The 15838-nt window shown below is 61.1% G+C and overlaps 1 protein-coding gene across 1 annotated transcript in view; it reads left to right on the top strand.

The window, feature by feature from the left end:
- LOC149119110 (heat shock transcription factor, Y-linked-like) overlaps nt 1-13394 on the top strand; it is a 57457-nt gene extending 44063 nt beyond the window's left edge. The window contains exon 3 of the mRNA XM_089325268.1: nt 13374-13394. Within this exon, the coding sequence (XP_089181394.1) occupies nt 13374-13394 (21 nt within the window). The remainder of the gene's footprint in view (nt 1-13373) is intronic.
- The last annotated feature ends 2444 nt before the right edge of the window (nt 13395-15838 follow it).

Below are 15838 nucleotides of genomic sequence, written 5' to 3' on the forward strand. Positions count from 1 at the left end.
CTCCATCAGGGGCAGGCAGAGGAGCTAAAGCGGTTGGTTTCCGGTCACACACTGACAGGTTCCCATGCTGTCAGGGGCAGTCAGCGGAGCCAATGACGTGGGGTTCTGTCAGCAGGCCGACAGGTTCCCGGTCCCGTCAGGGCCACTCAGTGGAGACTAAGGGGGTGGGCTCTGGCTGCTGACCGACAGGTTCCTGGTCCCCTCAGGGGCAGGCAGGTGAGCCAAGGACGTGAGATTCCTGCCACAGATGGAAAGGTTCCCAGGTTTGGCCACAGACGGAAAGGATCCTGGACCAAAATGTCCAGGCATGAGAGCTAAGGGGGAGTGTCTGGTCGCAGGCTGACAGGTTCCCTGTGCACTATGGCAAGGGGTAAGGTGAAAAGGTCGTTAAGGTGAAGAGGTCCTTTCAAGATAGCCACTGAGGGAAAAAGGTCATGCCAAGATGGCCGCCGAGGAGAAAAGGTCATGCCAAGATGGCCGCTGACCACAGAAATTGCCTGGCACCAGGCCGTGATTGGATGGCTTCTGAAACCACATGGCAACAGAGGAAACCACACGACAACAGAGCCTGACTGACAGCCAGCCGGCCGTGATTGGATGCTTTCAGAAACCACATGACAACAGAGCCTGACTGATGGCGGGCCGTGACTGGATGGTTTCAGAACCTGCCTGGCACCAAGAGCCTGCCTGGCCACAGGCTGTGATTGGATGGCTTTGGAAACCGCCTGGCCACAGCCTGTGATTGGTCAGGGCCTAGACCGCCCCTTGACTGGATGGGCTGTCTTGGCCATAGAAGCAGCTGTAGCAACTGAAATAAACGAGTCTGCTGGCTGCCCGCCTCAGGACTGCTCTCACCCGCCTCCCGGCGTCCGTGCGGTGACTCCGCACCTCTTGCCCCCACCACGCTCCTCCTCTCAGAACGCATCCTCTCAGGAAGAAATACACGTCCACAGTTTCTTGGCTCACCCGAGTGCCCCTGACTCGACGAACGGGAACCTGTCAGTCTGTGGCCAGAACCCCACCTCCTTATCTGCTCTGCCTGCCCCTGCTGGACGAGGAATCTCTCTTTCTGCAGCCTGGACCCCACCTCGTCTCCTCTGCCTGCCCCGATGGGCCCCGGAACCTCCAAGTCTGCAGCCAGAACCCCACCTCCTCAGCTCCCCTCCCTACCCCAGTGGACCTGGAACCTGTCAGTCTGCCGCTCAAACCACAGCTCACTGGCTCCCCTGACTGCCACTGACGGGACCGGGAAGCTCTCAGTGGACGACCAGAAACCCACCACCTCAGCTCCTCTGCCTGCCCCTGATGGACCCGCAACCTGTCAGTCTCCCGCCAGAACCCCACCTCCTTGGTTCCCCTTCCTGACCCTGACTGGACCAGGAACCTGTCAGTCTGCGCCCAAACCCCAAGGCCTTAGCTCCCCTGCCGGCCCACAACTGGACCGGGAAACTGTCACTCTGCCACCAGAACCCCACCCCCTTGGCGGTCCTGCCTGCCCCAGACTGGACGGGACCCTGTCAGTCTCCCGCCAGAACCCCACCTCCTTGGCTCCCCTGCCAGCTCCTGACTCGGAGCAAAAGCTGCCCGTCGTCAACCAGAACCCCGCATCCCTAGCTCCCCTGCCTGCCCCTGCCTGGACCGGGAACCTGTCAGTCTCCCGCCAGAAACCCACCCCCTTAGCTCTCCTGCCTGCCCCTGCCTGGATCGGGAACCTGTCAGTCTCCCGCCAGAAACCCACCCCTTTAGGCTCCACTGCCTGCCCCTGATTGGACCGTGATCCTGTCAGTCTCCCGCCTAAACCCCAGCCCCTCGGCGCTGCTTCGGCCCCTGACTGGACGGGGAACCTGTCAGTCTCCCGCCAGCACCCCACCCCTTTAGCGTTCCCCTGCCTGCCCCTGACTGGACGGGGAACCTGTCAGTCTCCGGCCTAAACCCCACCCTCTTGGCGCTATTTCTGCCCCTGACTGGACGGGGAACCTGTCAGTCTCCCGCCAGAAAACCACCCCCTTAGCTCCCCTGCCTGCCCCTGATTGGACCGGCATCCTGTCAGTCTCCCGCCTAAACCCCAGCGCCTCGGCGGTCCTTCTGCCCCTGACCGGACGGGGAACCTGTCAGTCTCCCGCCAGCACCCCACCCTCTTGGCGCTATTTCTGCCCCTGACTGGACGGGGAACCTGTAAGTCTTCCGCCAGAATCCCACCCCCTTAGCTCCCCTGCCTGCCCCTGCCTGGACCGGGAACCTGTCAGTCTCCCGCATAAACCCCACCCTCTTGGCGCTATTTCTGCCCCTGACTGGACGGGGAACCTGTCAGTCTGCCGCCAGGACCCCACCCCCTTAGCTCCCCTGCCTGCCCCTGATGGGACGGGGAACCTCTCGGTCTGCAGCCAGAAACCCACTCCCTTAGGATCCACTGAATGCCCCTGACTGGATGAGGAACCTGTTAGCTAGCATCTAGAACCCCCCACTCGCCAGCTCCCCACATGCCCCTGACGGTACTTGGAACTGTCAGGCTGCGGCAGGAAACCAGGGTCCTTAGTTCCCCTGCCTGTCCATACTGGGCCGTCCATACTGTCAGGCTGCAGCCAGAACCCCCACCCTCTTAGGCTCCACTGAGTGCCCCTGACAGGACCGGACACCTGTCAGTCAGCACATAGAACCCCACCTTGTTAGTTCCCCAGCATGCCCCTGAGAGGACTGTGAACTCGTCAGTCTGTGGCCAGAACCCCACATCCTCAGCTCCCCTGCCTGCCCCTGATGGGACCAGGAAACCTCAGTCTGTTCAGAACTCCACCCCCTTAGCTCCCCTGCCTATCCATTCACGACCAGGAACCTGTCAGTCTGCCACCATAACCCCACCCCCTGAAGCTCCACTGAGTACCCCTGACTGGACAGGGAACCTGTCAGTCTGCAGCCAGAACCCCACACCCTTCGCTCTCTCGCGGGTCCACTGACTGAACCAGAAATCTGTCAGTTTGCTATCAAAACCCAGCCCCTTAGCTCTCCTGACGCCCCTAACGGCACCCGGAACCTGCCAGTCTCCTGCCAGAACCCCACCTCCTGGGCTCCCCTGCCCGCCCCTGACTGGCACAGGAACCTGTCAGTCTGCCGCCAGAACTGCACCTGCTTAGCTCCCCTGCCTGCCCCCGATGAGAATGGGAACCTGTTGGTCTGCGGCCAGAAACCCACCTCTTGGTTCCCTGCCTGCCCCTGACTGGACAGGGAAACTGTCCGTCTGCGGCCCAAACCCCACGCCATTAGCTCCCTCGCCTGCCCATGACAGGACCAGGAACCTGTCAGACTGTGACCAGAACCACACCTCCTTAGACCCCTGCCTGTCCCTGATGGGACGGGGAACCTCTCAGTCTGCAGCAGCCAGAAACCACTCCCTTAGGATCCACTGAGTGCCCCTGACTGGATCAGGAACTGTCGCAGAGTGACAGGTTCTGGGTCAGTCAGGGGCAGGCAGGAGAGCTAAGGACTTGGGGTTCCTGCCGCAGACTGACAGGTTCCCGGTCCTGTCAGGGGCAGGCAGGGGAGCCAAAGACGGCGTTTCTGGCCCTAGACTGGCAAGCTACCAGTCCCATCAGCGGCAGGCAGGGGAGACAAGGAGGTGGGGTTCTGGCCCCAGGCTGACAGGTTCCCAGTTCCATCAAGGGCCGGCAGGGGATCCAAGAGGTGGGGTTGTAGTCCTCGACTGTCAGGTTCTCAGGCCAGAAAGAGGCAGTCAGGGGAGCCAAGGAGGTGGGGTTCTGGCCGCAGAATGACAGGCTCTGGTTCCAGTCAGGGGCAGGCAGGGTAGTGTATGAGGATGGTGTTCCTGCCACAGACATACCAGTTCCCTGTCTAGTCAGGGACAAGCCGGGGAGCTAAGCATGTGGGGTTCTGGCCGCACATGGACAGGTTCCCGGTCCATATGGCCAGGCAGGGAAGCTAAGGCGTTCTGGCTAAGGTTCTGGCAGCAGCATGACAGGTTCCTGGTCCCATCGCGGGCAGTCAGGGGAGCCAAGGAGGTTGGTTCTGGCCACAGACTGACAGGTTCAGGTCTATCGGGCAGGCAGGGGAGCTGAGGACATGGGGATCTGGCCACAGGCTGACAGGTTCCCGTTGCTGTCAGGGGAGCCCAATGAGGTGGGGTTCTGGCTACAGAGTGACAGGTTCCTGGCCCCCTCAGGGAAAGTCAGGGGAGCCACGCAGGTTAGGCTCTGGTCGAGACTGACAGGTTCCGAGTCCCGTCACAGGTAGGCAGGGGAGCCTAAGGAGGTGGGGTTCTGGCCACAGGTGACAGTTGCGGGTCCATCGAGGGTAGGTAGGGGTGCTGATGGGGTGGGGTTCTGGCTGCAGACTCACAAGTTCCTGGCCCAGTCAGGGGCGGGCAGCGTAGCCTACGGAGGTGGGGTTCTGGCCACAGAATGACGACAGGTCTCTGGTCCCATCAGGAGTAGGCAGGGAGCTAAGGACATGGGGTTCCTTCCGCAGACTGACTGACAGATTCCAGGTCCAGTCAGGGGCAGGCAGGGGAGCTAAGGGGTGGAGTTCTGGCCACAGACTGACAGGTTCCTGGTTCAGTCAGGGACAGTCAGAGGAGCCAAGGAGGTGGGGTTCTGGCCACAGACTGACAGGTTCCTGGTCTAGTCAGGGGCAGGCCTGGGAGCTAAGGGGTGGAGTTCTGTCCGCAGACTGAAAGGATCCCAGTCCCATCAGGGGGACTCACTGGAGCCTCAAGGGTTGGGGTTCTGGCTGCAGACTGACGGGTTCCCGGTCCCATCAGTGGCGGTCAGGGGAGCCAAGGAGGGTGGTTCTGGCCTCAGAGTGACACGTTTCGGTCCAGTGACGCCAGGAAGGGGAGTTAGCTACGTGTGGTTCTGGCCACAGACTGACAGATTCCTGGTCCAGTATGGTCAGGCAAGGGAGCTAAGGGGGTGGAGTTTTGGCCGCAGACTGACTGGTGCCCGGTCCTGTCAGGAGCACTCAGCAGAGACTAGAGGGTGGGGTTCTGGCTGCAGACTGAAAGGTTCCTGCTCCAGTTAGGGGCAAGTCAGGGGAGCAAAGAAGTTAGGGTTCTAGTGGCAGACTGACACATTCCGGGTCCATCTGGGGCGGGAAATGAGCCCAGGAGCTGGGCTTCTAGCCGCAGACTTACAGGTACTGGGTCCAACAGAGGCAGGCAGTGGAGCTAAGGATGTGGGGTTCTGGCTGCACACTGACAGGTTCCCGGTCCAGTCAGGGGCAGTAAGGGCAGCTAAGGACATGGGGTTCTGGCCGCAACTGACAGGTTCCCAGTCCCGTCAAGGGCAGGCAGGGGAGCCAAAGTGGGTGGGGTTCTGGCCACAGACTCACGGGTTCCATTTCCAACAGGGGTAGGCAGTGGAGCTAAGGATGTGGGGTTTGGCTGCACACTGACAGGTTCCTGGTCCAGTCAGGGGCATTAAGGGGAGCTAAGGACATGAAGTCTGCATGCAGACTGACAGGCTCCTGGTCCCCTCAGGGGCAGCCAAAGGAGCTGAGGATGTGGGGTTCTGGCGGCAGACTTTCAGGTTCCATGTGCGTGTGGAGTAGGACAGGGAGGCAGGGTGGTGGGGTTCTTTCTGCAGACTCCAGGTTCCAGGTCTATCAAAGGCGGGCGGGCAGCTAAGGACGTGGGGTTCTGGCCACAGACTGACAGGTTCCTGGTCCTGTCAAGAGCACTCAGTGGAGCCAAGCTGGGTGGGGCTTTGGCTGCAGACTGACAGGTTCCGGGTCCAGTCAGGGGCAGGCAGGGGAGCCTAAGGAGGTGGGGTCCTGGCCACAGACTGACAGGTTCCCAGTTCTGTTCGGGGCAGGCAGGGGAGCTAAGGACGTGGGATTCCTGCCGCAGACTGACAGGTTCCAGGTCGAGTCAGGGGCAGACAGGTGAGCCTCTGGTCGCAGACTGACATGACCCGGTGCTGTTAGGGGCAGGCAGGGGAGCCTAAGGAGTTTGGGTTCTGGAGTCAGACTGACAGGTCCCGGTGCAGGATGTCCAGGAAGGGGAGCAGATGGAGTGGGGTTCTGCTCAGAGACTGAGAGGTTCCTGGTCCCATCAGGGAAAGGCAGGGGAGCTAAGGAGGTGGGGTTCTGGACGCAGGCTGACAGGGTTTCAGTTCTGTCAGTGGCAGTCAGGGAAGCCATGGAGGTGGGGTTCTGGTCGCAGACTGACAGGGTCCCAGTCCAGAACGGCCAGGCAGGGGAGCTAAGGGGTGGGGTTTTGGCGGCAGACTGACAGATTCCCGGTCCCAACAGGGGCAGGAAGGGGAGCCAAGGAGGTGGGGTCTGGCCAGAGGCTGAGAGGTTCTGGGTCCATTAGGGGGAAGTCAGTGGAACCGAGGATGTGGGGTTCTGGCCGCAGAGTGACGGATTCCACCTCCATCAGGGGCAGGCAGAGGAGCTAAAGCGGTTGGTTTCCGGTCACACACTGACAGGTTGCCATGCTGTCAGGGGCAGTCAGCGGAGCCAATGACGTGGGGTTCTGTCAGCAGGCCGACAGGTTCCCGGTCCCGTCAGGGCCACTCAGTGGAGACTAAGGGGGTGGGCTCTGGCTGCTGACCGACAGGTTCCTGGTCCCCTCAGGGGCAGGCAGGTGAGCCAAGGACGTGAGATTCCTGCCGCAGATGGAAAGGTTCCCAGGTTTGGCCACAGACGGAAAGGATCCTGGACCAAAACGTCCAGGCATGAGAGCTAAGGGGGAGTGTCTGGTCGCAGGCTGACAGGTTCCCTGTGCACTATGGCAAGGGGTAAGGTGAAAAGGTCGTTAAGGTGAAGAGGTCCTGTCAAGATAGCCACTGAGGGAAAAAGGTCATGCCAGGATGGCCGCCGAGGAGAAAAGGTCATGCCAAGATGGCCGCTGACCACAGAAATTGCCTGGCACCAGGCCGTGATTGGATGGCCTCTGAAACCACATGACAACAGAGGAAACCACATGACAACAGAGCCTGACTGACAGCCGGCCGTGATTGGATGCTTTCAAAAACCACATGACAACAGAGCCTGACTGATGGCGGGCCGTGACTGGATGGTTTCAGAACCTGCCTGGCACCAAGAGCCTGCCTGGCCACAGGCTGTGATTGGATGGCTTTGGAAACCGCCTGGCCACAGCCTGTGATTGGTCAGGGCCTAGACCGCCCCTTGACTGGATGGGCTGTCTTGGCCATAGAAGCAGCTGTAGCAACTGAAATAAACGAGTCAGTCTGCTGGCTGCCCGCCTCAGGACTGCTCTCACCCGCCTCCCGGCGTCCGTGCGGTGACTCCGCACCTCTTGCCCCCACCACGCTCCTCCTCTCAGAACGCATCCTCTCAGGAAGAAATACACGTCCACAGTTTCTTGGCTCACCCGAGTGCCCCTGACTCGACGAACGGGAACCTGTCAGTCTGTGGCCAGAACCCCACCTCCTTATCTGCTCTGCCTGCCCCTGCTGGACGAGGAATCTCTCTTTCTGCAGCCTGGACCCCACCTCGTCTCCTCTGCCTGCCCCGATGGGACCCGGAACCTCCAAGTCTGCAGCCAGAACCCCACCTCCTCAGCTCCCCTCCCTACCCCAGTGGACCTGGAACCTGTCAGTCTGCCGCTCAAACCACAGCTCACTGGCTCCCCTGACTGCCACTGACGGGACCGGGAAGCTCTCAGTGGACGACCAGAAACCCACCACCTCAGCTCCTCTGCCTGCCCCTGATGGACCCGCAACCTGTCAGTCTCCCGCCAGAACCCCACCTCCTTGGTTCCCCTTCCTGCCCCTGACTGGACCAGGAACCTGTCAGTCTGCGCCCAAACCCCAAGGCCTTAGCTCCCCTGCCGGCCCACAACTGCACCGGGAAACTGTCACTCTGCCGCCAGAACCCCACCCCCTTGGCGGTCCTGCCTGCCCCAGACTGGACGGGACCCTGTCAGTCTCCCGCCAGAACCCCACCTCCTTGGCTCCCCTGCCAGCTCCTGACTCGGAGCAAAAGCTGCCCGTCGTCAACCAGAACCCCGCATCCCTAGCTCCCCTGCCTGCCCCTGCCTGGACCGGGAACCTGTCAGTCTCCCGCCTAAACCAAACCCCCTTAGCTCCCCTGCCTGCCCCTGATTGGACCGGCATCCTGTCAGTCTCCCGCCTAAACCCCACCCCTTCGGCGCTCCTTCTGCCCCTGACTGGACGGGGAACCTGTCAGTCTCCCACCACCACCCCACCCCTTTAGCGTTCCCCTGCCTGCCCTTGACTGGACGGGGAACCTGTTAGTCTCCCGCCTAAACCCCACCCCCTTGGCGCTCCTTCTGCCCCTGACTGGACGGGGAACCTGTCAGTCTCCCGCCTAAACCACATCCCCTTGGCGGTGCTGCCTGCCCCTGCGTGGACCGGGAACCTGTCAGTCTCCCGCCAGAAACCCAACCCCTTAGCTCCCCTGCCTGCCCCTGATGGGATGGGGAACCTGTCAGTCTCCGCCTAAACCCCACCCCCTCGGCGCTCCTTCTGCCCCTGACTGGACGGGGAACCTGTCAGTCTCCCGCCACCACCAAACCCCTTTAGCGTTCCCCTGCCTGCCCCTGAGTGGACGGGGAACCTGTCAGTCTCCGCCTAAACCCCACCCTCTTGGCGCTATTTCTGCCCCTGACTGGACGGGGAACCTGTCAGTCTCCCGCCTAAACCCCACCCCCTTGGCGGTGCTGCCTGCCCCTGACTGGACCGGGATCCTGTCAGTCTCCCGCCAGCACCCCACCCCCTTGGCGCGCCTTCTGCCCCTGACTGGACGGGGAACCTGTCAGTCACCCGCCTAAACCCCATCCCCTTGGCGGTGCTGCCTGCCCCGGACTGGACCGGGATCCTGTCACTCTCCCGCCAGCACCCCACCCCCGTGGCGCTCCTTCTGCCCCTGACTGGACGGGGAACCTGTTAGTCTCCCGCCTAAACCCCACCCCCTTGGCGGTGCTGCCTGCCCCTGATTGGACCGGGATCCTGTCAGTCTCCCTCCAGCACCCCACCCCCTTAGCGCTCCTGCTGCCCCTAACGCGACCCGGAAGCTGCCCGAGGGCGCCTCCTCCCGCCCTCTGCACTGCCGCTAATGACTTTTTCCTTGCGCGCTCAGAACGCCACCTCCTTCCTCGCCGGTGGCTGCCTGGCCTCCCTGGACGAGTGAGGCGCAGGTCTAGGTTCAGAACCTCGCCCTCTGCCCGGCCCTGACTGGCTCTGATGGATGAGGAGGAACAGTCCGGCCTGTCCCGCCCGTGCTGGGCGCGGGCAGGCAGCGTCGCAGAAGACAGGTTCTGGGCTCCTCCTGCGCGTTCCTCCTCCCAGACAAGGGCAGGCAGGGCCAAGCTACAGGGCGAGGTTCTGGCGGACGGACAGGCGGGTACGCGCCCGCTCAGGGGCTGCCAGGGACGTGCGGGACACAGGCCCGAAGCTGCCCCGTCCGGTCCGAGCTGGACATGGGCGGGACGACTGCCGCGTGGTGCGCGCAGACGTCACTTCCCGCGTCCAGTCAGGAGCCGCGAGGGGCGTGGCTCGAGGCGGTTCCTTTCCACACCATTTCCGCCCCGAGCCGCAGAAACAGGGCGACACAACCACTCAGCATCTGATTGGCAACGGAGTCTGAGACCGCGTGAAGCCAATGGCTGCCCGACCTGTCACTCAGACGAGCCCAGCCGCAGAGCGCCCTGCCGCTGAGGCTTTGGGGAGTTGTAGTCTCCCCGGTCCACCCTGTCCAAGCAGAGGGTGGCTGGGCAATGTGAAATCAGGAAATATGGCCCACAGGTGACAGACGAAAAATGATAATTTAGGTCAGAAAATTAGGCCTCAGAGCTTTTTTTCAAAGAAGAGAAAGAAGACAGCTGGGTTGAAACACGGTTCCTTTCCACACCATTTCCGCCCCGAGCAGACGCCTCCGAAACAGGAAGCACACACCCACCCCACGTCTGAGTGGTCCGGAGTCTGAGACCGGGGAAGCCATTGTGTCGGCTACCTGTCACTCAGGGCAGTACAGCCCACACGTAGAGCGTCGCCACCGCCCCTGAGGCTTCGGGGAGGTGTAAGTCTCCCGGCCCCGCTCTGTGCAAGCCTAACGTGGCTGCACAATGTGAAACCAGGAAATATGGCCCACAGATGATAAAAGAAAAATGATAACTTAGGTCAGGAAAATTAGATCATAGAGTTTTTTTTTTTTTTCCAAGAAAAGGAGAGATCTGGGTTGAAACGGGGTCCTTTTCAAGACCATGTCCGCCCCGAGTCGCTGAAACAGGACGCACACACCAACCCGGCCTGTGATTGGCCCCCGGGTCTGAGACAGGGGGAAGCCATTGGCTGCCTGAAGTGTCACCCAGGCGAGTCCAGCCCAGACGCAAAGCCACGCTCTCGCTGAGCCCTTTGGGAGTTGTAGTCTTCCCGCTCCTCCCTGTCCAAGCCTACTGTGGCTGGACGGTGTGAAACCAGGACATATGGCCCACAGATGATAAAAGCAAAATGATAATTTAGGTCAGGAAAATTAGATCAAGGAGCTTTTTTTAACAGAAAAGAGAGGAGAGAGCTGTGTGAAATGCGGTTCAGCACCACCTCCGCCCCGAGCCGCTGAAACAGGAAGCACACGCCCGCCCAGCGTCTGATTGGTCCCCGCGTCTGAGCCCGGAGAAGCCATAGGCTGTGCTACCTGTCACTCGTACGTGCCCAGCCCAGTCGTAGAGCGCCGCATCCGCCGCCGCTAGGGCTCCTGGCAGCTGTAGTTCAGGGCTGCGTTCAGACAAGGAAGTGTGCCTGCACAATTTGAAATCAGGAAAGATGGCCCAAAAATGATAAAAGAAAAATGATAACTTAGGTCCGGGAAATTAGATCATAGAGCTTTTATTTTCAAGAATAGAGAGAAGTGAGCTGGGTTGAACGTGGTTTGTTTCAAGACCACGTCCGTCCGGAGCCGCAGAAACAGGAAGCCAGCAACCACCCAGCATCTGATTGGCCCCCCCGGGTCTGAGACACGTGAAGCCATTGGCTTGCGGACCTGTCACTCAGGCGAGTCCAGCTCAGACGCAAAGCGACGCTCTCGCTGAGCCGTTTGGGAGTTGTGGTCTCCCCGCTCCGCCCAGTTCAAGCCTAGCGTGGCTGGGCAATGTGAAACCAGGAAATATGGCCCACAGATGATAACAGAAAAATGATAGCTCAGGTCAGGAAAATTAGGCCTCACAGCTTTTTTTTTTTTTTTTTTGAAAGAAAAGAATGCTTTCTCAGCTCTTACATATAGAATTTCCGCCCCGAGCAGACGCCTCTGAAACAGGAAGCACACACCCACCCCGCGTCTGAGCGGTCCGGAGTCTGAGACCGGGAAAGCCATTGGGTCGGCTACCTGTCACTCAGGCCAGTACAGCCCACACGTAGAGCGTCGCCGCCGCCGCTGAGGCTTCTGGGAGTTGTAGTCTCCCGGCCCCGCTCTGTGCAAGCCGAGCGTGGCTGGACAATGTGAAACCAGGGAATATGGCCCACAGATGATAAAAGAAAAATGATAACTTAGGTCAGGAAAATTAGATCATAGAGCTTTTATTTTCAAGAAAAGAGAGAAGGCCAGCGCCGCGGCTCACTAGGCTAATCCTCCGCCTTGCGCCGCCGGCACGCCGGGTTCTAGTCCCGGTCGGGGCGCCGGATTCTGTCCCGGTTGCCCCTCTTCCAGGCCAGCTCTCTGCTGTGGCCCGGGAGTGCAGTGGAGGATGGTCCAAGTGCTTGGGCCCTGCACCCCATGGGAGACCAGGTTAAGCACCTGGCTCCTGCCATCGCATCAGCACGGTGCGCTGGTCACAGCGCACCGACCGGAGCGGCCATTGGAGGGTGAAACAACGGCAAAAGGAAGACCTTTCTCTCTGTCTCTCTCTCACTGTCCACTCTGCCTTTAAAAAATAAAAAAAATAAAATAAAATAAAAATAAGAAAAGAGAGAAGTGAGCTGGGTTCAATACCATGTCCGCCCCGAGTCGCAGAAACAGGAGCACACACCAACCCGGCCTGTGATTGGCCTCCGGGTCTGAGACAGGGGGAAGCCATTGGCTGCCCGACGTGTCACCCAGGCGTGTCCAACCCAGACGGAGAGCGAGGTCGGCGGCGAGGCTTCCGGGAGTTGTAGTCTCCCCGCTCCGCCCTGTCCAAGCCTACTGTGGCTGGACGGTGTGAAACCAGGACATATGGCCCACAGATGATAAAAGCAACATGATAATTTCGGTCAGGAAAATTAGATCAAGGAGCTTTTTTTAAAAGAAAAGAGAGAAGAGAGCTGTGTGGAATCGCGGTTCAACACCACTTCCGCCCCGAACCGCTGAAACAGGAAGCACACGCCCGCCCAGCGTCTGATTGGTCCCCGCGTCTGAGACGGGGGGAGCCATTGGCTGTGAACTCGTCATTCTGCGCCCAGAACCCCACCCCCTGAGGCTCCACTGCCTGCTCTCGACTGGACGGGGAACCTGTCAGTCTGCCGCCAGGACCCCACCCCCTTAGCTCCCCTGCCTGCCCCTGATGGGACGGGGAACCTCTCGGTCTGCAGCCAGAAACCCACTCCCTTAGGATCCACTGAATGCCCCTGACTGGATGAGGAACCTGTTAGCTAGCATCTAGAACCCCCCACTCGCCAGCTCCCCACATGCCCCTGACGGTACTTGGAACTGTCAGGCTGCAGCAGGAAACCAGGGTCCTTAGTTCCCCTGCCTGTCCATACTGGGCCGTCCATACTGTCAGTCTGCAGCCAGAACCCCCACCCCCATTGGCTCCCCTGACTGCCACTGACGGGACCGGGAAGCTCTCAGTGGACGACCAGAAACCCACCACCTCAGCTCCTCTGCCTGCCCCTGATGGACCCGCAACCTGTCAGTCTCCCGCCAGAACCCCACCTCCTTGGTTCCCCTTCCTGCCCCTGACTGGACCAGGAACCTGTCAGTCTGCGCCCAAACCCCAAGGCCTTAGCTCCCCTGCCGGCCCACAACTGCACCGGGAAACTGTCACTCTGCCGCCAGAACCCCACCCCCTTGGCGGTCCTGCCTGCCCCAGACTGGACAGGACCCTGTCAGTCTCCAGCCAGAAGCCCACCCCCTTAGCTCCCCTGCCTGCCCCTGCCTGGATCGGGAACCTGTCAGTCTTCCGCCTAAACCCCACCCCTTTAGGCTCCACTGCCTGCCCCTGATTGGACTGGGATCCTGTCAGTCTCCCGTCTGAACCCCAGCCCCTCGGCGCTCCTTCTGCCCCTGACTGGACGGGGAACCTGTCAGTCTCCCGCCTAAACCCCACCCCCTTGGCCGTTCTGCCTGCCCTTGACTGGACCGGGATCCTGTCACTCTCCCGCCAGCACCCCACCCCCGTGGCGCTCCTTCTGCCCCTGACTGGACGGGGAACCTGTCAGTCTCCCGCCTAAACCCCACCCCTTTAGCGTTCCCCTGCCTACCCCTGACTGTACGGGGAACCTGTCAGTCGGTCGCCTAAACCCCACCCCCTTGGCCGTTCTGCCTGCCCTTGACTGGACCGGGATCCTGTCACTCTCCCGCAAGCACCCCACCCCCGTGGCGCTCCTTCTGCCCCTGACTGGACGGGGAACCTGTCAGTCTCCCGCCAAACCCCACCCCCTTGGCGGTGCTGCCTGCCCCTGACTGGACCGGGATCCTGTCACTCTCCCGCCAGCACCCCACCCCCTTGGCGCTCCTTCTGCCCCTGACTGGACCGGGAATCTGTCAGTCTCCCGCCAGCACCCACCCCCTTAGCGCTCCTGCTGCCCCTAACGCGACCCGGAATCTGCCGGAGGGCGCCTCCTCCCGCCCTCTGCACTGCCGCTAATGACTTTTTCCAGTGCGCGCTCAGAACGCCACCTCCTTCCTCGCCGGTGGCTGCCTGGCCTCCCTGGACGAGTGAGGCGCAGGTCTAGGTTCAGAACCTCGCCCTCTGCCCGGCCCTGACTGGCTCTGATGGAGGAGGAGGAACAGTCCGGCCTGTCCCGCCCGTGCTGGGCGCGGGCAGGCAGCGTCGCAGAAGACAGGTTCTAGGCTCCTACTGCGCGTTCCTCCTCCCAGACAAGGGCAGGCAGGGCCAAGCTACAGGGCGAGGTTCTGGCGGACGGACAGGCGGGTACGCGCCCGCTCAGGGGCTGCCAGGGACGTGCGGGACACAGACCCGAAGCTGCCCCGTCCGGTCCGAGCTGGACATGGGCGGGACGACTGCCGCGTGGTGCGCGCAGACGTCACTTCCCGCGTCCAGTCAGGAGCCGCGAGGGGCGTGGCTCGAGGCGGTTCCTTTCCACACCATTTCCGCCCCGAGCCGCAGAAACAGGGCGACACAACCACTCGGCATCTGATTGGCAACGGAGTCTGAGACCGCGTGAAGCCAATGGCTGTCTGACCTGTCACTCAGACGAGCCCAGCCGCAGAGCGCCCTGCCGCTGAGGCTTTGGGGAGTTGTAGTCTGCCCGGTCCACCCTGTCCAAGCAGAGGGTGGCTGGACAATGTGAAATCAGGAAATATGGCCCACAGGTGATAGACGAAAAATGATCATTTAGGTCAGGAAAATTAGGCCTCAGAGCTTTCTTTAAAAGAAGAGAAAGAAGACAGCTGGGTTGAAACACGGTTCCTTTCCACAGCATTTCCGCCCCGAGCAGATGCCTCCGAAACAGGAAGCACACACCCACCCCACGTCTGAGCGGTCCGGAGTCTGAGACCGGGGAAGCCATTGGGTCGGCTACCTGTCACTCAGGGCAGTACAGCCCACACGTAGAGCGTCGCCGCCGCCGCTGAGGCTTCGGGGAGGTGTAGTCTCCCGGCTTCGCTCTGTGCAAGCCGGAGGGAATCCATAGACTGGGATGGAGCCTTAGGAACCCAGATAGAGCCTTAGGAACTCGGATGGAGTCTTAGGGACCCGTATGGAGTTCAGAGACTCGGATGGAGCCATAGGTACCCGGAAGGAGCCAAGAGACCCGGATGCAGCTCAGAGACTCGGATGGAGCCCAGAGAACCCGACGGAATCCAGAGACCTGGAGGTGGCCCTGGGGACCCGGATGTGGCCCGGAGACCCTGGTGGAGCCCAGAGACCTCGATGGAGCCTTAGGGACCTGGATTGATCCTAGAGACTCGGAGGGAGCCTTATACACAAGATGGAGCCTTAAGAACCCGGATGGAGCCCAGAGACCCGGATGGAGCCCAGAGACCCTGATGGAGGCTTAGGGACTGGATGGAGCCTTAGGGACCCGGATGGAATCTTAGGGACTCGAATGGAGCCCAGAGACCCTGATGGAGCCTTAGGGACCCCGATGGAGCATTAGGGACCCGGATGGAGCACAGAGACCCGGATGGAGCACAGAGACCCGGATGGAGCCTTAGGGACCCTGGTGGAGTCTTAGGGACCTGGATGGAGCCCAGAGACTTGGATGGAGCCCAGAGAGTGAAATAGAGCATTAGGGGCTCGGATGGAGCCCAGAGACCCAGATGGAGTCTTAGGAACCCGGATGGAGCCCAGAGATACGGATGGAGCCCAGAGACTCTGATGGAACCCAGAGACTTGGATAAAGCCTTAGAGGCCTTGATGGAGCCCTGGAGACCCTGATATGGCCCTAGGGACCTGGATGTGGTCCTGGGACCCGGGTGTGGACATGGGGACCAGAATGTGGCCCTGGGAGAACCGGATGTGGCCCTGGGGACCTGATGTGGACCTGGATGGAGCCCTGGGAGACCCCGATGTGGCCTTGGCAACCAGGATGTGGACCTGGGGGACCTGGATGCGGTCCTTGGAGACGCAGATGTGGCCCTAGAGACCCGGGTGTGGCCCTGGAGACCCCCATGTGACTCTAAGGACCCGGATGTGGCCCTGGGAGCCCGTATGTGGCCCTGGAGATCCGGATGTGACCCCGGAGAC

Source organism: Oryctolagus cuniculus, chromosome Y, assembly GCF_051225735.1.
Source record: "Oryctolagus cuniculus isolate XC-2025 breed Fujian yellow rabbit chromosome Y, ASM5122573v1, whole genome shotgun sequence".
NCBI lineage: Eukaryota > Metazoa > Chordata > Mammalia > Lagomorpha > Leporidae > Oryctolagus > Oryctolagus cuniculus.